The sequence below is a fragment of the Leptosomus discolor genome, chromosome Z (genome assembly GCF_034619465.1).
Source record: "Leptosomus discolor isolate bLepDis1 chromosome Z, bLepDis1.hap2, whole genome shotgun sequence".
Taxonomy (NCBI): domain Eukaryota; kingdom Metazoa; phylum Chordata; class Aves; order Leptosomiformes; family Leptosomidae; genus Leptosomus; species Leptosomus discolor.
Window position 1 is genome coordinate 2,907,113 of NC_141419.1, and position 25,314 is coordinate 2,932,426.

Genomic DNA, 25,314 nt, shown 5'->3' on the forward strand with positions numbered 1-25,314 from the left:
CCAGCCCTGGAGCCAGGCCAACACTGGCACAACCACAGGTAACACAGTTTTACTTTATTTTTGACTAGCTACAGTGGAGACGTTCACAATGCCTCTTCCTAAACAAACCTACCACCTTTGTGCTGCAGGACAAACTTGGATCCCCTGCCCAGGGGTTGTGGGGATCAACACCATCCAGTCTTTAAACTTCAGCCCACACATATGCCCTCCATCACTTTTAGTAAGGCTTTAACAGCTGCAATAGGGTTTCATCTGATCAAATCTTAATTATCTTTATAAGATACGCTGCCTAGCATGGTGCTGCGCAGTTTCACCGTAATTAATTAACTCCCACCTACTGCAATCAAAAATAAATGATCTGAGGCCACCAGGAAAGGTAGTTTCCTGGTTTTATGCTGAACCATCCGTGCGTAGCAACTCACCCACAGCAAGAAACTGCGATCCCACCGCCCCAAGCATCCCACCTTCCTCTGCAAACAACAGAACAGAAATAGCCCATCCATGACCCGGAAACCTGGTGGGCAACAACAAGTCACCCACCTTTCACGATGAGCTCGGCAAAATTGGAGACGCCTGAGCCGCGGGTGGACTGGGTGACGCAGCGGTAGAGGTCCTGCTCCTCCTTGGACACCTCGTCCAGCTGGAAGGTGGCCAGGAAGCGCCGGTGGCTGATGTGCTTCACGGAGGCAGCGGGGACAACCTCGCCACTCTGCCTCTGCCCCACAGGGAGAGACAAGACATCACCAGGAGGCACGGCGTGACATCCCGAGCCACCAAACATCGTCCCCAAATGATGTCTGCTTAAAAGGGTGGGGTGGATTGCCCTTCTTCCCCCTGCCCAACGTGGTTTTCTCCCAAAGGGGAGGCACGGAGGCGCTGCAGAAGCAAGGCATGGGGTTGATGGTGGAGATGCTGGTTTCGCTGCCACCATTGCTCACCTGCATGAGGAACCGCTCGGCCTCGGTGGCCTTGCCGGCTGCCACGCACTGGAAGGTGGCGTTCTGCCCCGCGTTGACCTCCACGTCGCCCAGGCGGGAGAAATGAGGTGCTTTTGCTGCCGAGGAATGCAAGCATTGGTACTGCTGCAAAAACCCCACCTTAGCCCAAAAACCCACCCGGAATGCTGGGGCTGGAGCCCAGCTCTGGATGGGCTCCATGCCCATCCTCACAGCTTCGCCAGGATCCCTCCCCAGCAAGCCCACAGCAAAGCTCCTGGGCAGGATCTCGAGTCCACAGTCAGGGGTTTGTCCCCGTACAACCAGCTGGTGTCCCAGGGAGGGATGCAGCCTTCCCCCTCCAGTATCCCACAGTACTGGTGCCAGACAGCAGCTATGAGGTTGATAGAGGAAGGCAGATCTACCCCAGCCTGGAAGAAAGAGAGGGTGAACCCCAACAGCCAACGGGTTGGGACAGCCTGGGCTTTCAGGTTCCCACCAGCCCAGGTGGCCTCTCTTGATGGGGACACTCAGGCCGTGCGTTCAGTCTGTGCTTCTCCAAGGTTTTATAAAAACTGAAGCAATGCTGGAGCTGGTGGGGATGGAGGTAGAAAAAGCAGCCCCAGAGGTACCCAGGAGATGGAGCTCCACCAGCCCAGGTGACAATAGGGCACCCAGGTGCCACCAGACTGCACCGTGGCATCAGCCCTCCCCAGGACCATCCCAACAGGCACCCACCACCCCGCCACCACCCTTGGGTGCCCTCCCCTGACACTCACAGCACGGATAATTCAAGAGCAAAATATCATCCAAGCCAAGATAACCCCTGCGCTCGCTGGAGACCACCGCCTCAAAGAGGACCTGCGACACCAAACAGAGGGGTCACTCACTGCCGGGGGGTCTGGGTCATGCAAGGGGGGGGTCTGTACTATGCAAGGCGGGGGGGGGGATTCTCACCTGGTACTCGCTGGGCCAGAACAAGCTGACAGCCAACTCCGCCTGGTGCCACTGGCGACCGTGGGAGCCGGAGGCGTTCCAGACGGCGCTGCCCACCGGGCCCCCCGTCACCCTGACGTAGGCGCTGAGGGTGCCAGGGCTGTGGCCGTCCCGGCTGTACATGAAGTAGCTGAACTGGAGGCAGTGGGTGTCATTCTCGCTCAGCGCCTGGAAAAGCAGGTGAGCTTTCTGGCCTGGGGCGTGCTGCGAGGAGTTCACCATCAGGTAGGAGCCTGCGGTGGGAGGGAGAAGCGGGGGGGAGAGTGTGGAGTAATCCCCCCGTTCCACATCTCTGGAGCTTTGCCAGCAGGGATGGAGAAGGTGGAAGACGTGGGATTGCAAACACAACCCAGCAACAATGCTCAGGTCCCACTGGGTGCTGCTCCATGCAGGACAGGAGCAAGGGACCTGGGATGGAGTCAGCGTCGGATGCCTATTTGGCCAGCAGCAGGACACCAAAATGGGAGGGAAGGATCAGCCCCACTGCCTCCAGGATAAGCTGGTATGTGTGTGTCCCCCCCCCAGGATGCCAGGGTCGGTAATGGCTTCGATGCCACCAGAGACCCTCCGCCTGCCTTCCTTTAATGCTCACAGCTTCGGCTGCGTCAACACTCCCCTCCCCAGCTGGGCCCCAGCCGTTTAATTTCCATTCCCATCGCCTCGTATCATTTACCACGCAGTTGTCGCTGAGTTTAAACTGTGCTCAGCAGGTGCTCACAGGGGGGGGGGGAAAAAAAAAAGCACTCGTCAGCTTAACGAGCAGCAGCACCACGGCTCTCCGGGATGCCGGCACAGCGGGTCTCCAGGATGCCTGCCCCAGGCTCAGCTTCCCCCCTGCCCCACCCCCAGCAGCAGCCACTGGTACCCCACCTCCCATCACCCAAAATCACCTGCAACAAAACCGGGAGTCCCAGCCCCAAGCTGTACTTATGGGGTAGGTAGGATGAAAATCCCAAAGGGAGCATCCTTCCCCACCCCACATGCTCCATCCCAGGCAGTGCGGAGGCAGGAGGGGGATGCAGGAGTCCCGGCTCTTCACGGCAGCTCCTGGAGCCATCCGGCACTGCCGTGGGGTCAGGACATGGGGCAGATGGCAAGCTGCCCCACCAAACCCTCCCCTCGCCTTTAGTTATTAATATCCCTTCTATTTTAATAACGGCAGAAGCTGTAAGTAACAAAGCTGGGCCATTTATTCAAGTTCACCATTGTTTTCCTGACAGTAGGCGCTTAATTATTAATAGCTTTTACCACTGGTTAATGTAAACGAATTCACTCGCCTTCCTCCCATCAGCTCCCAGCAAGCGGCATCAAGAAAAGCCTAACAAAGGCAGCAAGGGACCATGGGGGCAACCCATCCGTCTCCCCCAGCATTTGATCCCAAAATGCCTGGGGTGACCTCAAAACACCCAGGGGGGTCACAGCAGCAGCTGGGGAGGCGCAGTGCCGGGTACCGCAGCACATCTTCCAGCTCATCCTTCAGGGATGGAAGCCAGGGCAGGGGAAAAAAAAAATCATCAAAAAGCAAAATTTTCACCATGTCACTGATCTGTGTGGCTGCCTGGTGCTCCTGGCCCCTCGAGGCAGATATTGAAGGTGAAATAAAACGATAACAATTTATTTTCTCGGAGTCAACACAGCCACATTCCACCAAGTGAAGGGAAGGCACTATGTTCATATTTCTCTTTTTTTTTTTTTCCCTCTCATTTCCCCCTGGCAAAATTATTTCTGCACTAATGAGATCGGCTCCATTTGGTCCGGGCGACGGCAGCACAGAGAGCTAACACCGACCCGCCCTGCGCCAGGGGACACGTCCCAAAAGCCACCGCCGCCCGCTTAATCTGCCGAGCTCTCGTTAACAAACGCAGGCCCTTCTTCATCCCCTCCCTTTAAGAAAAAAAAAAAAAAAGCCAGAGGACCAAAATAAAGAGACCAAGACTAAAATTAAACTGACAATTTACGTTAAGAGGCAGAGAATATCCATTAAGGTCGTCTGGCTCCACGGGCACGAACGGGTGGCAACGCATCTGCGCGTCACTCATCTGGTAGGGTTTCCCCCATGTGCTATTTTCCCCCCGTTAACTTTCTTCCCAGTGTTGCTGTGTGGAAAAAGCAGGCTCCCACTGCTCCCTGTTGTGCTAATTATATCAGCTCCTCTGTACGTGACTGGTCCCAGCTTCAAGCCCAGGGTATGGGTTGGCAGGGGGGTTAATGCAGGAGAAGCAGAGGTACCTGTCCCTGTGTTGGGACATCCTGCACCAGAGCATCCCCCCAGCACAGACAAGGGTCCACACAGACAGGCAGCTCCTCACAGAGAGGTGGTGAGGAGTTATAAACTCCTCTGAGTTTTTGGTTTGGGTTGGTTTTTTTTTTTTTTGCAGGAGATGGTTTTGGTTTTCAGTGAGGTTTTTTTAGTTGCTTTTTTAATGCACCCCAATAAAATACCAGCACAGCCCCACCGGGGTGCTCCCGCCAGCAACACCAGTGCACAGGGAGCTCAAGGAGACAGCAGGCCAGCCAGGTGGTGACAAAAGGGTGGCAGCCTGCACACGCACTGCCACCACCCATCCCACGGGGACAGCAGCTTGCTCCTCCCTGGTCTCTCGGTCCAGCTGGGATGCTGCCAGGCAGCTCCAGGGGATGTTCCCAGGCATCCGGGGGGGGGCAAGAGGGCTGCACAACCCCTCCCAGGCAAATGGAGCAGGACTGGGGGGTCCCCCAGACCCCTTCAACTTGTTCCCTGTTGGTTCACCACTGCTGCCAGGGTCCCCCCTGAGCCCCAACCCCAGTGGGTGCTCAGTTTCCACCAGGATCCAGCCGCTTTCCCAGGCAGGGCAAGCGCAGAGCTGCAGCAAGAGCTATGCAAACTGCCAAATCCCAGTTTTTAAAGCTTAGCTTAACTCCTGTCAGCAAAGCCAGAGATGGGGATGGAGAGAAGGAGGCGTCACAGCCCTGCTGTGTCCCAGAGCTCAGGGCAGGGAAGGGGACAGGCAGGACCATCCCCAGCAGCCAGAGGGTTGATGCAATATCTCAGCTCCTCAGCTGGGGTTAGTTTTGAGCCCTGTCCATACACTGGCATTACACAGCAAAAAAAAAAAATCTGCTCCAAAAAAAAAATAATCACAATGAGGAAAACCATTTCCAAACCTCCCACAAAATGGGAGCAGCAGAAACAGCCCCAGGGCATCCCCCAGGTGAGACTTCAAACCAAAGGACAGGATTCAGGTACACATCAATATTATGCTTCACTCACTAAATCCTTCCTCTGATGCTCAGTTTAAGGTCAGTTTGAATCAAGATGTTAGTCCAGGTGACCTGTCACCCCCCCTTCATCACCACCAAGAACAAGTCAGCCTCTCCCTGTCCCCTCCCCCAGCTCGGCTGCAGCAATATAGTTTAATTTAATTTTCAGGTGGGCTTTTAGAGAAGAGCACAAGTGCTCTGCAGAGAAAAAGACTCAAAAGGGGCTAAATAATATTTCAATCAAACAAATGAAAAGAGAAACAAGTTTCCAGCAATGTTCCCCAAGGAAAAACCATCAATTTGTTACACAGAAGTCAACGAGGAGATTTAAGCTGCAAAATCAGCCTGGAGGGGCTGTGCACGGGAAGCCTTGTACCCATCCCAGCAAAGTCCTCATGCAGGGTCTCCAGCTGAATTTTCCCACTTGTGGGTTCATCATCCCTTCCTTGGGATTTGAATCAGGTCTTCAAGGATAACTCAGCACCTCCAATAACCTTGGCTGTGAATCGGAGAGCAACAAGCTCCCAAGGATTTTCTCCTCAGCTCCAGGCTGAAGCCCTGCTCGCCCACAGGGAAGGAGCAGCTCTCCCCATCGTGCTGCCCTTCCCAAGGATCCTGCCTGCATCCCTCCGGGAACAACCCAAAACAGCCCAGCAAGAAGAGGAGGGAAGAACCCGTTCCCCCCCCCAGCCCTGCTTCCCTGTCTTGCAGAGTTCTTCCACCTACAAAACAGAGATAAAAACAAAATAAAAAAAAACCCAAAGAGCAATTAAAAGGCAGCAAAAGGCAAGCAGGATGACAGGCAGAGGGTGGCACCGCCAGCCAAGAGGTGCCAGGGAACCAGGTCCAAGCGCTGCAGCTTCTGCCTCCAGGAAATTGCTCGGGAAGATGAAGCCCAACGGTGCCTCCTCGTGCACGGGATCTTCTTCTCAACACATCAGAGCCAGGATGGGAATTGGGTATCCACTCCCTGCCTCTGCACCGAGCCCCAGGGTGAGCATCTCCCAGGGGAGCCCCATCACCAACAGCCGATCTGCCACCACCATGGGGTCCTTGGACAGACCGGCGTAACTCCGAGAGCCAAAAAAAATCAGGCTTAGTTCTTCAAGGTTTTTATGGATACGCAGCAGGAGCTGGTCAGGAAGCGGTGCTGGAGCTGTCAGCTGAAGGAGAGAGTCCTTGGAGGGGGTGGGAAGGACATCAGAGCTCACTGGGGTGGGGACAACAGCTCGGTCACCCCCCAACAGGGCCGCACCAGGGCATCGCAATGCGGCTGCGTGGGGAAGCACAACGGCAGCTCCGTGCATGGAGCGAGGGAAGAGCTGAGCAGGGAACAGAAACTCCGATTCACAGAGGGTTTTCTAACGTCACCGAGTTTGGAAGGAAAACCTAGGAATAAAAGCCATACAAGAGAAAACACACCCACGAACGTGATGTTTCAGTATTTTTGACTACAGCCCTGCAGAGTTGGGGAGCTCAGCGAGGCTACAGAGGGACAGGAGGGCATGTGGCCCCCAAGGGGAGTTTTGGCCACCGTTTCTTTTCTCCTAACTCATCTCCTTTGAATTCCCACATGCAAATTCAACCAGCAGCAAAAAGAGGCACCTGCACCTCTGCCAGGGAGACTTGGGAGCTCTGCAGAGCATCCTTGTCCTCCAAGGGGCACCTCCATCTCTGCAGGGGCGAGGACAGGGACACCACCTCAGCTCTGCCCTGTGCTCCATCCTGCACCTGCCCCATCCAAATTCATACAGGGCTTAACCTAAACACTGTGCTTGATCTTGAGGTTCATTAAATAACCCCAACTTGTGTTTCATCCCAGGAGCTCAAAAAAAAAAAAAAAATATCAGCCTGCCTTCACTGCCCTGCCCCATCCTCGGCTCCTGGCCCACCCCACCGCCTGGTCCTCTGCTGCTCAAAGGGCTTTGGGATCCAGCTGCATCCTGCAAGCCCTGAGGATGCCCAGCAATGCCAGGTGCTGCAGAGCAAGGCACACGCCATCCCTCCTCTCGCCAGCTTCAAACAGCAGAGCTTCTACGAGACAAGATATTGCAGAGCCCCACATCAGCCTGAAGGCAGGTAGGGACCAGACTGGCACACAGAGGCGATGCTTGGGGGAGAGCAAGAGAAAAAGTGCACCCAAAGCATCCAGGGAGAGTCCTTCTGGTGTAGCCTTGGTGATGGTGCAGCCTCATGCCTGCCTTACCTGCCTCCCAACAACAATAAAGAGCCGAAAAACAAACAAAAATCACAATTGCAACACGGGAGACATCCATCTGTCATCTTTAGGTGAAAACCAGACAAGTCAAGAAGGGAAGATGGTGGGGGGGAACAACCCAAACCAAACAAGAAAGCAAAAAGAAAGAGGGATGGAAAGGTAGAGGTGGGTGGCCAGCAGCCAGCATCCGCTCCAATAAATCCTATGCTCCTTGAAACTGGCTGATCTCCAATAAAAACTCATTTTAATCCAAGACCACGAGACTCCTTTGGAAAGTGCTCCCTGGAGAGGCCCCGGTGCTGTGAAATACTCTTCATCCACCAAGCTGCTGGGGGGCACAAAGAGCAGTAGTAAGGCTGCAGGAGCCTCGTGCGCAGCTCCCCACGCACACTGGGGTAAAACTACACAAAAATGGGGTCCCTGCACCCGCTGGGTGCCCCAAGACTATGAGCAAACAGTATCTGTGTGGTATTAAGGGAGCCTCCGGCTATGGGGACCAACATCCCTTTGGGTGTCGCCATCTATCAGCATCGGGGGTGGGTGCTCTTCCCAGGGGCCAGATCCTGCGATGCTCCACGCTCGCAGCTCAGGCTGACAGCATCCCGCCTGGGACAGCTGGACCCACCTCCCCACCCACTCTGGAGTTCATTTCTCAAACTCTCTGCGTTCATTTCAGCCCCCATCTCTCGCTAACCCACGGTTATTTCCTCAAGCAGGAAGAGCAGCCCCATTCCACCTGACTCCTTCAGCCCCCCTGCAAGCCCCCAGGCTTTAAACCCAGGCAGTTTGGTGCAATTTTAAACTACAGCTGAAAACTGAGCAGAAAACCCAACTAATTACAGGTTTAAGACCCTCCATCACAAGCCACCTCAAGCACCAGCAATGCTCCCCCTCCTCACTGCCTCGGGAATCCCTCCCAGGACACACGCAAATTAGGATAGTTCACTTTAAAGCAATTATTTGGAAAATCATCAAGGGAGGAGCGGGGATCTGTCAGCAGTCCTACAGGCAGGCTAAGCATTATTCTGCCCTCGCCCAGTGCCCAGGACATGCCAGCGGGGACAGGAAAGGAAGGAAAAGGCGATGGGAAGAGAAGAAGGTAAAGAGAGAGGAGGGTTAGTGGAGGGGAAAAGCCAAATTAAGCCCTGGCACGAACAAGGCACAAGATAAACAGCTGGAGGCAGATTGATGGAGCAGTAAAGAGTTTTCTATAAAGCAGTTAACGTTTTAATAAAAGAAGTCATTTTTACTATCGAGCTCTAAACCAGCTCTCCTCTCTTTCTGCCCATCGTCAGCGTGAGACCCGACCTGCAGGCTGGGCAGGAGGAGCCAGAGCACTGGGACCAGGCAGGTCCTGAAAACAAGGAGCACCTTGAGCCCGGTGCATCTTGCAGAGCAAGCGGGTACAGGGACAACCCAAGGGGGTCACAGTGGGACGCAGCATGGAGCTGGGAGTGAGCAAAGCCCCCAAACGCCACCCAGGCACGGTGCCCATGCCACCCCCATGGGGGAAGGGGAGCTCCCCAGGGTTGCCCGGCTGGCTCTGCTCCCCCAGCCTGGCCATCCGAGAGGAGCTGCGCCCAGAAAACAAGAAGAACTGGTTTAAAAGCAATGAGATTAAGAAAAAAAAAAAAAAGGGAAAAGGTCCATTTGCATTTTCTTCCTCACAAGAAGACTTTGGGGATGCCTCCAACTCACAGCCACGAGCCTTCCCCACACTTGCAAGAGCCAGAAACACCTTTTTCCCCCCCTTTTCCACATCTCCTGGAGATGGGAATTTCTCGTGAGCCCGCAAAAAGCGGCACGAGCAGACACACCAGCAAGGGAAGAGCAGGTGGTGGCTGCAGCTCCTGGGCGGGGACAGCAGCTCCAAAGGTGCCCCTTTACGACAGGATCTGGGTGCATCCCGGCTGGCGGCAGCCGCAGATGCCGCGCTCGACGCCAGATGGGGAATTTGGCATCGCCGGAGACGCTGGCGAGAGCCGCAGGAAGCGTGGCAAGCTGCCCGAGCTGCTGCCATCACGCTGCTGCAGGCAAGGAGATGCCACGGCAGAGGGAACATCCCCCACGTAGCCCCTGGCCAGCCCAGGGACCTGGGCTGGGGGCAGCAAATGCAGCCACAGTAGACTAGGTCACATGCAGAGGGAGAAAAGTTGGAAATCTTGGCTTTCCGCCCCAAAAATACACGCATGGACCATTTGCAGGCTCCCCCAGCCCCCTGCCCCAGGGTGGGCTGGGGGTGGCACAGGGTAACACCCCACCAAGGCAGCAACAAAGGGCTCAGAGGTACCCAGAGCCATTTGATGTCCCTGTCCCTGCTGTGCTGTTAAAAACTCTCCTCCCCAGGGCCACGCAGCATCCTGCCTCACCGCGCTGAGGACAGACACAGCTCATCGCACCTTGCCAGCAGGCACAGCAGCACCCTGCCCACACAACCAAGGACAAGCCGAGCCTGAAACGCCGCAGGAATTAAACCAGGAGAAGCCACATGGTCCAGCTCCAGGGTACAGGACCAAAGGGTGGGTTGGGGGCAGAGGTCCCTGGGGGGGGGGACACAACAAGGCTCCGTTGGGGACGAGGACTCACCGTGAGGCAGGTCAGCCGTCAGATGTGGCATCATATAGCTGCGGACAAGCTCCCACCCGAAGTCATCGTCCTCACCCTGGCTGTACTCGCACTGGTTCGGGTCACTGTCCTCCTCGAAGGTGCAGCCGGCTGTGGAGAGAGAGACCTGTCAGCCCCTGCTAAGACCACCCCCCCCTCCTCAAAAGGCCTGCTGGGATGGTGTGCTGCCCCCCCTGAAACACAGGGGGGCCCCAAGCATCCCCCCACATGCACCCAGGAGCAAGGGTATGGTCCTGTCTGCTGCTAATCCCCCATCTCTCCCATTCAGTTCCCCCACCAGTGCAATGAGCTGGCAGGTCTCAGTTCTTGGGGAGGTCTCAGCCGTGGGAGCAGGATGCAGTTCCCAGCTTTGCTTCCCAGGGGCCGGTCACTGAACAAGGGGTTTCTCCCAAGAAACAGGCACTGCCCATGTGAGGTTTGATCTTGAGTTCTTTGGGGGGTGGGGGGGAGGTCTCTCCATTGCCTGACACAACAGCAGCAGGTCTCAGCTGGAACCTCCAACAACCCGCAGCAATCACACCCCTACAAATGCACCACTGACATCCCCCCCGCAGCTGCGGGCTGGTATTTCTGAGCCCTTTTATTTATCTGTCAGGGGTTCGGGCTTGGCTTTTATCCTTTGCAAAGAGCAAAGGCGAAAGCCCCGCACCACCACCCCGGTCTGCTCGGCTGAGAATCAGAATAAATGCCAAGAGGCCACTTATCCCCACATTTACCGAGGTGACACAGAGACAGGACACTGAGACACCACCCAGCCCCCCAAACCCTGGAGCTCTGGGGCTGGCTTTCCCCATGGGGCGACAGGCCGGTTCGTTAACACTGACCTATTGTTCCATTAAACCCACAGATTACACGCGGACCAGGGCACCAGCGCTAATTAACACAAGCCCCTGGGCTGACGAGGGCAGGCACGTTAAGAAAGCCCTGAGCAAGCAGAATGAACAAAGGCAAATATCCCCTAATGGACCAGCGTGAAAGCAGAACTGGGCCAAGGGATTATTTCTGTGGGGTTTTTTCCTATTTTATCCCCAAATTACATCAGTAATTCCCCTCGCCACCCGGGGATTTGCCAGTTAATGGCCTCGCTGCTGCCGGCACAGGTTGTCCTTCCCCATGCCAGGAGATGCTCAGACGCATCGCTTGTGTAAACACAAGTCCAAACACTGGAAAAAAGCCCACAAGATGCCCAGAAAATTATGATTCACAACTCTTTCACATGTAAGAACATATTTGGGGCTTTTTTCCCCCCTTTACATTCATTTCTTAAAGAAAGAGGGGACACTCCAGCTCCATTACCAAGTTGTGGGGTTTTTTCCCTTTCAGAATCACAAAAAACTTCTTAAAAAAAACTAAAAGCAAATTCTCTCCTATTCATATGCCTGGAGGCAGTGAGACCTCACAGCTTGCTTAAAATCCTTCCTGAAATGGAGCGTCTGCCCAGCCCACGTGCGGATGTGCCCCCGCTCCACAGACCCAGGTCCTCAGCTCCTTTGGCTCTCACCACGAGACACGTCGGATTTTAAAGAGTCTGAAACTTGGCTGTGCTTTCTAATGGAAGAAAAAGTACAAATCTGTCAAAATTTTCCAGGAAGGAAAGAAAAAAAATTTTTTCAAAATAAAACAGTGTCAGAAACTAAGTGCCAAGTGATCAAAAAAAAAAGAGCCCAAGTGCTTCTTTCCAAGATCTGCTGAAATGGGATATTCTGGGAGGGAGAAATTTGTTCTTAGTGTTGGGGTTTTTTTTGGTCTGAGAAACCAGAGCTGAGACAAACAGCGTTTCAGGCTGGCAGAGCCCCACTTCCCAGGGAAAAACGATTCCTTCAGCCCCAATAAACCACTCCCAGCCAATAACGACATCAGAGGAGATGTACCCTCCTCCTCCCGGGCTGCATCTCCACCACCCACATCCCACCGCCATCCCCAGCACAGCCACCGGCACCAACTGGTCCCGTGCCACAGTTTCCCCACTGCCCCATCACCCCAAGGCTGGATCCTCAGCCACCTGCCAGACGATGCCCAGGCTCCAGAAGTTTAAAATGCAATTCCACAGGGTGGATATTTTGCTGGCCGAGGCACAGCTGGCCGAGCCGATCCGTCTCCCTCCTCGGACAGGTTTATTGTTACGGCTTTTCCCCTCGTGAGCCTTCCCTCCCACCCACTCCCCGCCACCCACGGTGCAAAACGAAGGCGGCTCCACCGGCCGCTCCATCTTGCCGACAAATTTGTCTGTGATTTGTATTCGCAGAGGAAGAAATAAAAGAGGTTTTGCAGAGCATCGTTTCCAGGAGCTATGGGATGCTTTTGGCACCATCTCTCCCCATCCAAGGGTAGGGCTGAGAAGCTTGACCTCCAGCCCCTTCTCCCTCCCCATCACAAGATTAATAGGAGCATAAAAATTAGCACCTGAGCAATTAAATGCCAATGACCCAGCTCCAGAGGGGGTGACTGTGGAAAGGCAGAGGGGGTAAACCCAGACTGGCTTTCAAAAAATAAAGGTTTCGTCAAAATGTTTGCAAGGAGGGCAGGGAGATTGCAACCTGAAATACCCATCTGCAGCAACGGGGATGGTTATACCCGTTCTAAGGGCTTATGGCAGTGGGATGGGGTCTGCAGAAGCCAGCCAGGACCACTCCAGGTCTGGATGCGCCCTAAAAAAAAAAAAAATCACCATGTGGAGAGAAGAAGCCCCCAGTTCCCAGCCCCTGCCGTGGCTAGAGGCCAGGGTAACAGCAGCTCAGGGCGGTGAGATGAAGGCAGCGAGTGTGGGAGGTGTGACTGGAACACGAGAGCAGCTAAAAATACTGCTAAAAATACTGCCGGGGGCGTGACAGTCTGCTCCCGGGGGGTGCGATGCACCTGAGACGATGCCTGAACACCCCGAAGTCACCTAAACCTCCCCCCTCAAACCCAGGGCCTGCCCCCAGTGCATGACAGGCAGCCCACACCAAGGACGAAGTGTACCCCATTAAACACCCCATGCAGAACCCCCATGGCACTGCTGCGTGCCCGGGCAGAGGGGAGAAGAGAGATGAGTGCTGACATGGGGGTTAAATGCCAGATGGACCAAAATTTTTAAAAAAAGAAAGTAAAGAAGAGGTGGCTTGAGAGGTTGGCCAGGGAGACTGGTACCAGTGCTGCTCAGCATCCTCCCTGGGTACTGGTGCCACGCAGCATCCCTCCTGGGTACCACTGCAGCACCAGGGCACGCCCAGGCAGAGGGGTAAGCGTTAACATGGGGGTTAAACACCAGATGGACCCAGTTTTTTTAAAAAAATAAAGAAAAGGAAGAGATGGCTTAATGGATTCACCAGGGAGATGGATACCAGTGCTGCTCAGCATCCCCTGGGTACCGCTGCCACCCCGCATCCCTCCTGGGTACTGCTGCCACCCCACATCACCCTCCCCAAGGATGGAGAGGAGGAAAGCCAGGGAGGGGGAGAGGAAGAATGAAGAATTTGCAAAGAAGAGAAAGTGGAAAAAAAAAAAAAAAGACCAAGCAACCAAGTCGAATGGACGGCATCTAATTAAATCTCCGTGGCCATGGAGGAACGTGGCCGCCTGCCCACCAGCCCGCCCGGCGCTCTTTCATCCGCCGAGTCTACGCTCCTCTCGCTTCAAAGTTAATTACACACTCAAACCTTTTCTGTTTAACCTCCTGCACCATGGGACATGCTCCACGGGCTTCTCTTTTCTTTTATCGAGCAGCCTTGAAAAGGCTCCCGCGCTAAAGGGCAGCCTGGCACCATCCCTGATGGGATTGCACACTCCCGTACCTCGAGGGGGGGTAACGACACTGCCCAGACCCTTTGGGGTATCCGCAGATGGGGATGCTACACGAATAATATATCAAAAAGTAGAAAGGCTTTATAAAAAAAACCAAAAGATTTCTACCCAAATTTCAGCAAGCACAGGCTCCCCAGAGCTATGAAACTCACAGCAGGCACCCAGGACTCCCAGTCCAGGGCAAAGTAAAGCAAATCAATGGGGAAAAGGCCATTTTGCTCCTATCTTGGCTTAGCCAGGACTGGATTAGCCTCACGGTCATCTCTGGGGTGCAAGATCTTGGGGACACAAGCCCCCAGCACCCCATGCCACGCGGCACAAACACCAGCCGGGAAAGCTAACACCGGTGACCTTTCAGAGTCAGGATTAATTTTTCATCCCTGGCCTTTTCCAGCAGCTCCTGCCCCCTATCCCAGGTAATTAGCAGCAGGAAATCAAAAGGATTTGGGTACCCAAAAGACACACCACACATCGTCCTGGCAGCCAAGTGGTTGCACGCAAACACCCCTCACAGCAAAACAGGGCTACACCCCATGGGCGCCATCACCCGAACACACCGAGATTGGGGAGAGGGCGAGCAGAGCTCCTTTGGCTCCCAAATCCAGAGTTTTCACTGCTTGCCAGGAGCTGGAAGCTACGCAAAGCCGCACAAATCTGGACTATCATACCCAAGACCTCTCCTCTTAAACACATATAAGAAAGATGCTCTTTTTCTGCATCAGAGGATCAAGTTCTTTACACAGGATAAACAGTTAATGCTGCAAATGGGGAAACTGAGGCACGCAGGTGATTTGGCAAAGTCCCATAACACCAGCAGCCCGGCATCATCCCCTGGGGACACCCAGGGAGCCGAGGTTTGCTGGGATGCAGAACCCCGCTCCAGCAGATGCCGGCGAGATGCCATCCCTTCGCCGGCACCCCCGCGGAGCCGAGCCAGCCTCCCACCTCCCAGATCCCGGCTGCTATTTAAAGGTATTTTCCTCAGCACGCTCCTACGGGAACGTGCCCCGGGAAGGAAATGCCGGGAGCTGCTTTCCTCCGGGCGCCAGCAGACACGGGGGATAGGCAACACGTATTGCAATTCATCTAAAATTAGATACACTTCTTACCCAGCAAGATCTCGTACATACCATACCGCAGGCTCCTGGTCGAGGTTATTAAGAGATACGGAGCCAGAAACCCCCTTTCTATCTGCGGGGGGCTCAGACTCATCACGGGGATGATGCTATAGAGGTCCAGGACTCGCCCAGGGGATGCGGCACCAAGGAATCCAGCTCAGTGAGAAACGCCAGACACGGAGCAGGTCCCGCGCTGCAGCATCCCGGCATCTCACGCCGACGGAGACCCCCACCGCACAGAGCACCCCATCAGCTCCGCAGCCAAGCCCAAGCACCCCGGGGTTTCGGTCTCAGCAGTGGGAAAACCTCTTCTAGTCCAGGCAAAGAGGAGCTAAACCCTCCCTTAGCTGTGCTTCGCACACTCAAAGGGCTTGGGGCACAAGCACAACAGGCACCTGCAAATGTTTTTGTGCATTACACACACCGGAGATTACGATAAACACCCTCCCTGCTCCTCTCTGCTCCCCACTTCTGCAAAACAGAAACATTTAAAAAAACCCATTACCAATCTCCTGGCCCCAACAGAAGCTGATTAGAAGAATATGGAAAGCAGCTCCATTAAAATTCTCACCAGTAGTTTGTTTTGCTTCTCCAAATCATTTTAAATATTGCATTTAATAGAAAAAGAATTTGCTCAGCTGTAAGAAACATCAATTTGCAACTTGAAGCCTTGTATATTAGCCAAAGAAGCTAATGTGTAAACATTAGCAGCTCCAATAATGCATGGGGTTTAGCCAATGCAATTCCAGGGAGAGAGCAGCCAGATATTAAGACGGAGGATTTGCATAATAAGTCACTTATGCCTGATAACCTCAGCATTTGGAAAGCGCAGGACTAGGAGAACAATATCCGTCTACCAGCAACTACAGAAGACGTAAATCTCCTTTGTAATTTTTTTTTTTTTGGCCTGTTAAAGACTCTGTATGCTTTTTACCTGCAGGTCCCCATGGAAGTGTTAAGCCTCCCACAGAGAGGGCCTGACCCCAGGAGCCTCTGAAGGACCCCGAGGGGAGCGGAATTGTGAGATGTGGATTCATTACAGGTACCCCCAAGCCTGGAGAGAGCAAATCCAACTGGGAAAACACAACTCTGAAGGGTTTGCTATGCCACGAGGTCAGGCTGTGCTTGGGCAAGGACCAGGTATGCTGTGCATCACCTTATCATGAAAATTCCTTCAAAAGCAAAGAGGGGATGATTAATCTTCCCAGTCGGAGTCCTTCCTTGGGACACCATCCAGCTGCAAAATGCGGCTCCCCTTCCCTCCCAGCCCCTAAAGCAGCTCCCAGTGGGGATCAGCACCGCTGGGACCAGGGTGCTGCATCACCCCAATGCAGGTGCAACCAGGCATTGCAGCTCCCCGGCTGTTTTGCAGTGACGCTGTGGGGCACGAGGCAGGAGGTTTGGGCCCCATGGCCAGCGAGGACATGCACAGGTAACACCCCACCCAAGTGCTGGCCCTGCACAGCGCTTGGATCCAGCCACCGCTGCTCCCAGGGGAAGGACCAGCATCACTCCTCCGTTATTTATACCCAGGTCAGGAGAGGTTCCTGCAGCACAGAAACACCCTTAAGCTCTCCGGCCAGGAGGCCACTAACCTGCAACACAAGTGCTTTAATAATGAACCATCACTTAATTAACATAGCCAGGGCTTCGACTCCACAGGAAGAAAAACAAGGCAGGCCTTTGGAAACCTTCAGCCTGCCACTATTGATTGCTTACTGTGCAATTACAGCTCCCAGGCTATGGAGCCACCTGGGACCTCAGGAGAGGGGAAAAAAAAAAGGTAAAGAGGGAAAAAAGATTAAAATAAATTTTAAAAAGGGAAAAAAACAAACTTGTTTCTACCCTTGGCTCCTTTATGACCATCAGGCGGTCCCCATGGCCCTGCTGAAGGCTATCCACCCCCCATGCCCATAGACCCTGAGACACCAGGACATGGTAGGTGAAACGCTGCTCTCGGGGAACCCCTGAGGACACGGAGATGCTCCCTTGGCAGGAGTTCAGGCAAGGACGGCAGCCACCCCAGGACACAGCCCCGAGGGGCTCTGACACCGGCTGCAGAAATCATGGGAAAGACCGAGTTTTCCAAAAACAACCCCATTTTGCAGGGGATAAAGACGGGGGAAACCCTCGGTCTCCCCACCTCCGCAGCCTCTCGCCCTCCGGGTACCGCCTCTCCGCAGTGATGGATGCGGGAGCGAAGCGTGCCGGTGGGCTAATCCTGCTGTGATGGAACGTGAGCCAGCACCGGGGCGGCCTGGGGGAGGCAGCTCAGCCGGGTTATTTATGGCCTTTCAAGGTGGAAGACTGAGCCGCCTGCGCTGCCGAAGAGCCACGGCATGGCAAAACCAGCCGGCGACAGGGCCACGCAGCCCCCACCCCACCCAGCACCCGCTCCCCAGCCCTTGGGAAAAAAAATAAGAACGGGAGGAAGAGGAGTGGGGAGGAAGGTCAGGGCAGAGCAGGAGCACGTCTCGGTGCGATGCAAGATCTAGGTCAATGCTGCCTTCATCCCATTGCACTGGGAGAGCTGGGGAAAGCGACGTGGGAAGATTGACACCGAGGTTTAGAGGTGGCGATGCAGCTGACGTGGGCAAATCAATCACCCGCACTGCCAGCGCCTGGGGAGGCCTGGGCTCAGCTAAACCCTTGGCTATTAAACAGCAGGGAATAGAATCGACCAGGAGGTTAAAGGCACTGGCAGAAGCCACCGTGGGGGGAATACAAAGGAGCCCCATGACCAGGGGATCCATGTCACAACCCTGAGGAAGATGCCAGACCAAGCTGGGCACTCTTCAGCCAGGCAAAGGTGGGGAGACAGCTCATCAATCCCAAAAATCCCATCAGCAGCGTGTTTTTACCAGTCCCCTAGTTGGGCTCAGCCACCCACGGTCAGTGCCGGCTTGGGCATCCATCCACCCCTGAGGCTTGGGCAAAAACTCATCTCAGGGTCTCCACCAGCACCCCAGTGCCATCCAGTGCTCCCAGAGGTTTACATTTTAACCAGGCAGATAATTTCCCCAGCTCCCCTAGGTGTGGGCATTAGGTACAAAAGCAGCTGGCACTTTGGGACAGCACGTTGTAAATCCAGAGTCACAGACGCCTTTCCTCAGCAGCTTATTTATTGCTTTTAATACCTCCCCTCCATCACTGGCAGCAACGGTCACAACACCAGGTTTGCTTTGCAAATAAAAAAAAAAAAACACACCAAAATTTCCCCATTTTCTAGAAAGTTGCTCAAAGTCCATCCCCACTCACTTTCTTTTCATAGGCCCTACAAAAAGCTGAGACACAGGCAGCCACCCACCCCCTGCCCCTCTCCAGCTCCAGCGGGGAGCAGGCAGGAGCACCGCACCAGCAGGGACACCGCGGTGCTGCCACGCTGCTGAGACCTGGCAGACTCAGTGCACGGAACCACTGGGTTTGAACCCACATCCCCCACAGCAAAACCCTGAGTCTGGTGGCACAAGATGAACACTGTGCCGACAGCTGGGGTGCAGGATGGAGTCACGAACTGTGCTGGCAGCTGGGAGGGCGCTGGGTCCATCTGCCCATCGCACACCCCAAATCCTTCCTTCCCTCTTCCCCAGTTGCTCCCGCACGGGGAACCGCTCCCCAGCCCCACAGCAGCACCCCAAACCCCCTGTCCTCCCTCTGCCCCCACCCTGCTGGGGTGACCCTCCCCATCCAGGCAGGGGAAGGCATCTCCCTGTAAGCCTGGAGACCCCTCCAAGGCCAGATTTTTGGCAAGCCCCAATGCAGCACCCACCCACGGGAAGGCTCAGGACCTTCCATCCAGCTCCAGGGAAAGGAAAACAGCTGCCGAGCAGCGAGCACGCTGGGCAGGGGGGCTCACCTGCAGCACCCCCTTCAGTCCCCCCCAAAATCACCCCCACCACAGCAGCTCTCATCACAGAAGACCCCATTCCTCCAACCCCCACGCTGCTGCCACCACTCCACCGTTTCAGACACCCAAAGGCTCATTCCTGATACTTCCTTCGCCAACTTTTCCTTTTCCTCGCTCCTGCAGACCAGGATGCAATTGCTGCCTCGCCCCCACCCCGGCACAAGCATCTCCCACCCATGACAGGGTGTCCCACTACTCCCCTTCCAGGCGCAGGCATGGCCCCGTTGGGACCCCACTTGCAGACCTGGCTCTGGGCAGACAGTTTGACCAAGGCACTGCGCTCCCATCCCACCCCACTGCCAGGTCCTGGAGCTGCCCCCCATCCCCACGGCAAGGCTGACCTGCAGTGCCCTCAGCCTGTGCTCCCATAATGCACTAAAAACTCCAAAATTATACTAATTATGCAGATAGAAGTGGAAAAAAATCGGTGGAGCGCATGGGTGGTCAGAGAAAGGACCCTGCAGTGGTGCTGAAAGTGCAGGCAGCAACTTGCAACCCCACATGAGTACCCTGCAACTCCAATGCACAGCACCTTGCAACCCCTCCCCACACATCTCCTGCCCCGGCCAGGTCCCAGCTCCCATCCCAAGCAGGACAGCCTGGCCACCTTGCAGGAAGAAAGGCAGGAGCCAGCCTCTTGCACTGAGAAATGCTGTCCAGAGCCGGGCACCATGAGCAGCAGCTCCCAGACAGGAGCTTGGGTGAGATACTAAATAAAAAGTTCAGCTAATAAGAGGAGAAATAGCCCAATACAGAAATGCACTGCTTTAGTTTGATATTGTTGTAATCCAAGGAAAATAGGCTGATTGCTGGCTGCAGAAAATCAATGGGATGTTATCAGTCAGCAGACAGCTGAAAATACAGTAAAAAAAATAAGCAGAAATAGGAGAGCCCTTGAGAAAAAGACCCAGATGGGTAGTGGCCAAACCTGCACCACATCCCCATTGCCACAGGGAGAGGCCAGAGCCTGCCCTGGCACTGGGGGGGGGGCCTTCAGAAGTCACATCCAAGCTGCTTCTTCCCCCCAAAACACACTGGAAAGCTCCAGCACCCACCTCCATCAGGTGTCCCATTGCCACCAAAAACACAGAACCAGATGTCCCAGCAGGGACTTCAAGGTGCCAGCGGGGTGACGAGGGATCACCCACCTCCGCTAATTCAATCAGGCCAACCGCAGCACCCAGTGAATATGCGAAGAGCACTTATTCTGCTAATTCCACAGGGCCTTAATGTGCCTCTGCTGACAGGCAGGGATGTGCTGTCGAGGGGCTAGGAGCTTTGCATGACCCAGGACCTGGCACTCGAGGGTGCGTGGGGCTGCCCTGCCCCATGACAGGTCCTCATCCCCACGGGTGGGCTGCCAGCAGCAGGGGAAGGGCTTCAGATGAGACACCATCCTTGGTCAGATCCGCATGGACTTGCTGCCCAGGTTTTAACATCCCTGCTGTTGAGCCCTCGGCCATCACAGCTCAAGATTCGGGTGGAACTAAGGCACCGAGGCCACACAGCACGGGCCAGGGAGGGGGCTGCACCCCGAAGAGCCCTGCAGAGCACCCTCAAAAGCACAGCAGCTCCACAGACACCTCCAAATCCATCCAAGCAAGGAAACGCAGTTTGTCCGTAGTCCTTCCCGCTGCCTGCCTTCGCCTCCATAAGCGAGCAGCCGCGATGCTCCATCCCCTTTGGACGTCCAGAGAAAAAGCCATTTCCACCATCTCCTGTCAGACAGCAAGATGACCCCCAGGCAGCACCCCAAAGATGAGTCCCACACACCACGGGGGGCAGCTGGGCTGCAGCAAGTGTGTCATCGCCTCTTCCAGCCGGGCCACCACTTGCCTCCCGGTGAGATCTGCCTCCCAGCAAGATCCTCCTCCCGTCCAGCAGCTGATGGTCCAGTTGTGGGGTGAAGCACGCTAGACTGCAGCAGCGCTGGCTCCTCGGATGGAGTAATTGGGCTAATTAGGCTGAAGGTTTCCGGCACAAAGCAGCACGCCAAGCCCCAATGTCCAGGGGCTGCCACGGCTCGTCTCCACACACGGTCAGCTGCAGGCACCGAGAGCGGCCGTGGGGACAGCAGCCTCATTAAGACACATCAGGTCATCAGCGTTCCCACCGCCTCGTCCTGTCCTGGGAGAGCTCAGAGCATCTCAAGCCAACCAGCCGCTGCACCCTGGCCCACAACTCAACGTCAAGAAAGGTCCGATCCACGCGCGGGGCTCCAGGAAGATTTACTGCCCTATGTAGGGCTCCCCAGAGCAAAGTGGTCCCCAGCACCCAGCAGACCCCCGGAGCAGAGAGGGATCAGCCCTCTCCCAGCCCCATGCAGCCAAGGAGGGCTGCAGCAGCACCACCACTCTGTTGTGGGAGATTCTCCAATATTTTTTCAAGTCAAATCAAAAAAAACAACAAACCAAACCACCACGACAAAAAACAGTGTATGACAAAAATATTCAGAGAGTCGCTCTGGCTGCAACACATTTACACCCCCCAGCTGCAGCGAGGTGCAATGCTCTGCTCTCCACTGCATCCCTGCCTGGGATGGGGGGTGGCTTTCCCCAGCCCCCTGCCTGCCCATGGTCAGAGCCCACCCCTGGGTGGGCAGGCAGGGGGGGTTCCCCGGCAGCAGGGTGCACGGCAGACACTGTGTCCCAGCTCCCTCCATCAACAACGGGACTACCCAGCAAAGTCCTCCCCGTGCTGAGCTGGGGCCACCAGACCCAGTGCAGGACACTGGGGGTGCAAGGTGGGTGCAGGAAGGGTACCAAGCACCCACCAACCCTCACCCAAGCTCCTGTTTCCTCAACGTCTAGAGCACTTTGGGGGGCAGGAAGGTCAAGAAACAAGTTTATGGCCAAAGACAGTCAGGAGGCTCCTTCCAGATGCAAGTCTGCCACACATGGGGGGGGGGGCTCACACCCCAGGACCCCACTGAACCCCAAACAGCAGGAGCATCGCCCTCCCTGCACTCCCACTGCAGCACTGCCTCTGCTCTGGCACCCCAATGGGCAGCCACCCCACAGGAACAGCCCCCCTGCACCCACCCCCCCCCACCCCCCCCAGCAAGGGGGGAGCAGGGAGAAGGGGGAGCTTCGCTGTCCTTGCTCCTGCAGTGAGCAGAGCACCAGCACCCAGGTTTGGGGGCTGGCAGAGGTACACAGCCCCATCCTGGCTCGCAGAGCATGCAGGTGCCATGATCCATGCTTGGATTCTCCCTCTGGGTGGGAGAAATTGGGAGTGCAAAACCTGAGCCCCTTCAAGCTGTAGGAAACCCATGGGCTACCCTGGGATATCTGTGTCCCCCCCACACCAGCATTTGGGCACAGGCAGGTGCTGCAAACCAGGGCTGGGGCACCCCAGGCAGGACCCAGAGGAGCACGAAAGCAGCCAGGGGATGAGCTGCAGCTAACGGCCACCCAGCAAGCAGGAACAACACTCCTCATTTAAAAAATAAAATTAAAAAAACCCAAATACAGTTCAAAAGGGCAAACTATGTGTGCCCCCCCCCCCCCTTGCCAGCAGCAGCTGGGGGGGACAGATGGACAGGACAAGGCTGCCCCCGCAAGCAGGGGCTTTGTCTTTGCTTCCCAGCAGCTGGAGGAGAGCTGGACTTTGGCTTTTGATCCGGGAAGAGGGTGTAGAAGAAGCCACTCCCAGGGCCGGGAAAGAAAACAGCTTGGGGAATACCCAGGGAAGTCCCTCCAGCACCCACCAGCTCCACAACCCTCCCTCCCCAGAGATGCCCTTCACCCAGCAAGGAAAAGCAGGTCCTGTGTCCCCAGGACCCCCTCCAGCTGGGGAAGGCTGGGGCATCACAGGCTGGCACCCCCCTTTCCCCGACCCCACCACCCATGCCGGCACAGGGAAAACCACTGGCAGCTTCTGCCAGGCCACCTGCAGCAGGAAGAAAAAGCTCCATCTCCAGGACTTACTTATTTTAAGGGTGACAACACGGAGGCAATTAGCTCCAGGGGACTAATTGCTGGGAATCCTCCTTGTCCAGAGGTGAAAGCCTCAGTTCCCCTAAATAAAAGGTGGGGGTTTCCAGCCTGGAATGGGAGAGCAGGATCTGAGGAAAGCTGCAAAGAAAAATCCCAAGCTGCCATTGGGGAAAAGGGGAGGTTTGGGAATCTTGACATTTAATCACACAGTAACTAAAGGTTCCCAGACATGTCTAATAAGACAATTATAGCGTATGTTAATAATAGATTATTAAAAAGCTTATTTATGGAGGTTTAAGCAGGCAGATGGCAGGGCTGTGTGGGTAAGGCTCTCCAGAGCCTGTGCTACCTCCCAGCTCTGAGCATGCAGCAGGGATTTACCTGCCTCTGCCTCACCAGCCCCTCGTACTTAACTCTTGCATGACTGCCAAAAGCAAAGCAACAAATCCCAGGGGGGTGGTGGGGGGGTTGCAGCCAGGAGAGGATTTTTACGGGGTGCTTTGGGGTGCTCAGGGCTCTCAGGCCCTCTGCAGAGAGAGGACGGGGTGACGAGTTGCAAGGCAATGGAACAGCTCCATCCTGGGTGCAGTCAGGGGGGAAAAAAACCCAACATCAACAGATAGCAAGGAGGTTGTCACAGCCAGGGCAGGGGTCAAAGCCACCAACAAGCATCCAGGAGGTGTCCCTGCTCCTTCCACACACACACACCCCTGCCGAGGCCCTGATCCTGCTGGGCTTGGCTCTGGAATGGGGCTGGTTTGTCTTAGTTTGGATAACAAAGGGGAAAAAAAAAAAAAATGTGCAGCGCTGGCCAAGAGGTGACTCACCAGGATCCCTGTTCCCGAGGCCAGGGCAGGTCCAAGCACCCAGAGGAAAACAACATGAAACAGGAATTTTGGAGCAAGGAGAAAAGGGCAAAAACGAAGCAAAGGCAACTGCAACTCTTGGATGAAGGGGGAAATGGGCACTGCCACCCTCCACCGCGGAGCTGCGGCTACAGAGCCAGAGTCCATCCAGGAATGGCAGCATCGCTCAGAGCATCCTTAAATTCTGCTTCACCTCCGCAGACAGTGAAGATCCACCACACTCCAGTGCATGGAGAGGAGACATGAAGAGCCAAGGGCTTGGGAACAGAAAACCTCTGCCCCAGGCACGCTTGGGCATGTCAACAGGATTTTTCCAGAGCATCCCAGCACAGGAGCCTGGAGAGTGTTTGCACCATCTGGGGTCTCTGGGAAAGGCCATGGCACTCCCAGGGCATTAAAAACACACACGTAGGAGCAAGCAAGGGAAAGAGTCTCTCCCCTGGCACAGCAGAACAGGCGGCGGGGGGGAAGCCAAGCCTGAAACAAGCTGGCAAGGAAAATATTAACACGCTTGCACATTTTCTGTGCTTGGTGAAGGCGGGGTGGGGAGTTAAAAAAAATACCCTGGCATGGGAGAGCCCATCGGCAGGCAGGTGGAGGGAAATAAACACCGTGCAAAGCGCTGGGAAGTGCAGGATGAGGCACCCGAGCACCCAAGGCACACCAAACACTGACCCGGTCCCCAGCACCCCGGGGCTGGTGCAGGGGGCTGCCAGCAGCACACACCCCTGCAGCATCCAGGCACAGCCCCCCCCGCCGGCTCGGATGCACAGACACAGCATCCCTCTGCCCTCTGCCCCCCCCCCCCCCTTCTCCAAGCATCCCCCCAAGACCCCACTGATGAAGATGCTGCAGTTAACGGCCAGGGCAGGGGGACGCCGGGTAGATTTGTTCCGCTCCCCGACCCCAATTCCCAGCCCTGGGGACAGCGTCTGCTCGGCGGTTCCCATTCACTCGGCCGAGACAACACAGCCACCGCGGGGTCAGGGTCACCCCTGCTGCCTCCTGCCAGCCTCCATGTCCCAGCGGGGTGACAGGACCCCCGGGTGGCCCCAGCCTGGCCCCCAGCGTGTGGCTCATCCAATACAACCAGTAACCACCCCCACACACACCCCCCCTTAGCTCCCCCCCAAACCAATCCTAGTGCCACCGGAGATGCCACCAACCCCCCGGCCGGTGCTCCCCGGCAGCACCAACCTCCTAAGTGGAAGCTGCAAACCCAAATATTTTATTTGCTTAATTGCTGCTAACGCAATCAAACCCAAGTGCAAACAGCTTCCGCATAATTACGGCAGGAGTGCCACACAGCACCGGCAGCTGCAGGCGCATGTCCCCGCTGCCAGCGCTGCTGGAAAATAGCCCGGGAGGAGCATGGGGGGGGACACAGCCTGGGGTACACCTGGAGAGCAACCTATTGCTGAAGTTTCAGGGTGCATGGGTGCAATACAGAGGAGCGGAGCTGCCCCCCTTTCCTAGTAGGGGAAGGCAAAAGGAGGAAGAAAACGAGCTGAGCCTGCAAAACCCACTGCCCCACGGCCCAGCCAGGAGCCCTGCGAGCCAGCCTGCTCCCAGCTCCGCCTTTAGCGAGGGGAAAAGCTCCGTGTTTTATTGCAAAGAGCCCAGAGAGGAAAGATGGGGCCGGCAAATCCCACCGGTGACAAGTCACAGGTTCCCGTCAGAGCCGCAAG

At 55.6% G+C, this 25,314-nt stretch overlaps 1 protein-coding gene across 5 annotated transcripts in view; it reads right to left on the minus strand.

Moving 5' to 3' along the window:
- PTPRU (protein tyrosine phosphatase receptor type U) overlaps positions 1 to 25,314 on the minus strand; it is a 68,581-nt gene that overhangs the window by 40,665 nt on the left and 2,602 nt on the right. For 4 of the 5 annotated variants that reach the window (XM_086479950.1, XM_086479951.1, XM_086479948.1 and 1 more), the window contains exons 1-2: positions 939 to 959; positions 541 to 715 (exon numbers count right to left, since the gene is read on the minus strand). In XM_086479950.1, the coding sequence (XP_086336076.1) occupies positions 541 to 715; positions 939 to 944 (181 nt within the window). In that variant the 5' untranslated portion in view covers positions 945 to 959. Of the gene's footprint in view, positions 1 to 540; positions 716 to 938; positions 1,055 to 1,714; positions 1,797 to 1,892; positions 2,165 to 9,975; positions 10,105 to 25,314 lie in introns of those variants that run through there. The other variant, XM_086479947.1, reaches the window with a different exon arrangement.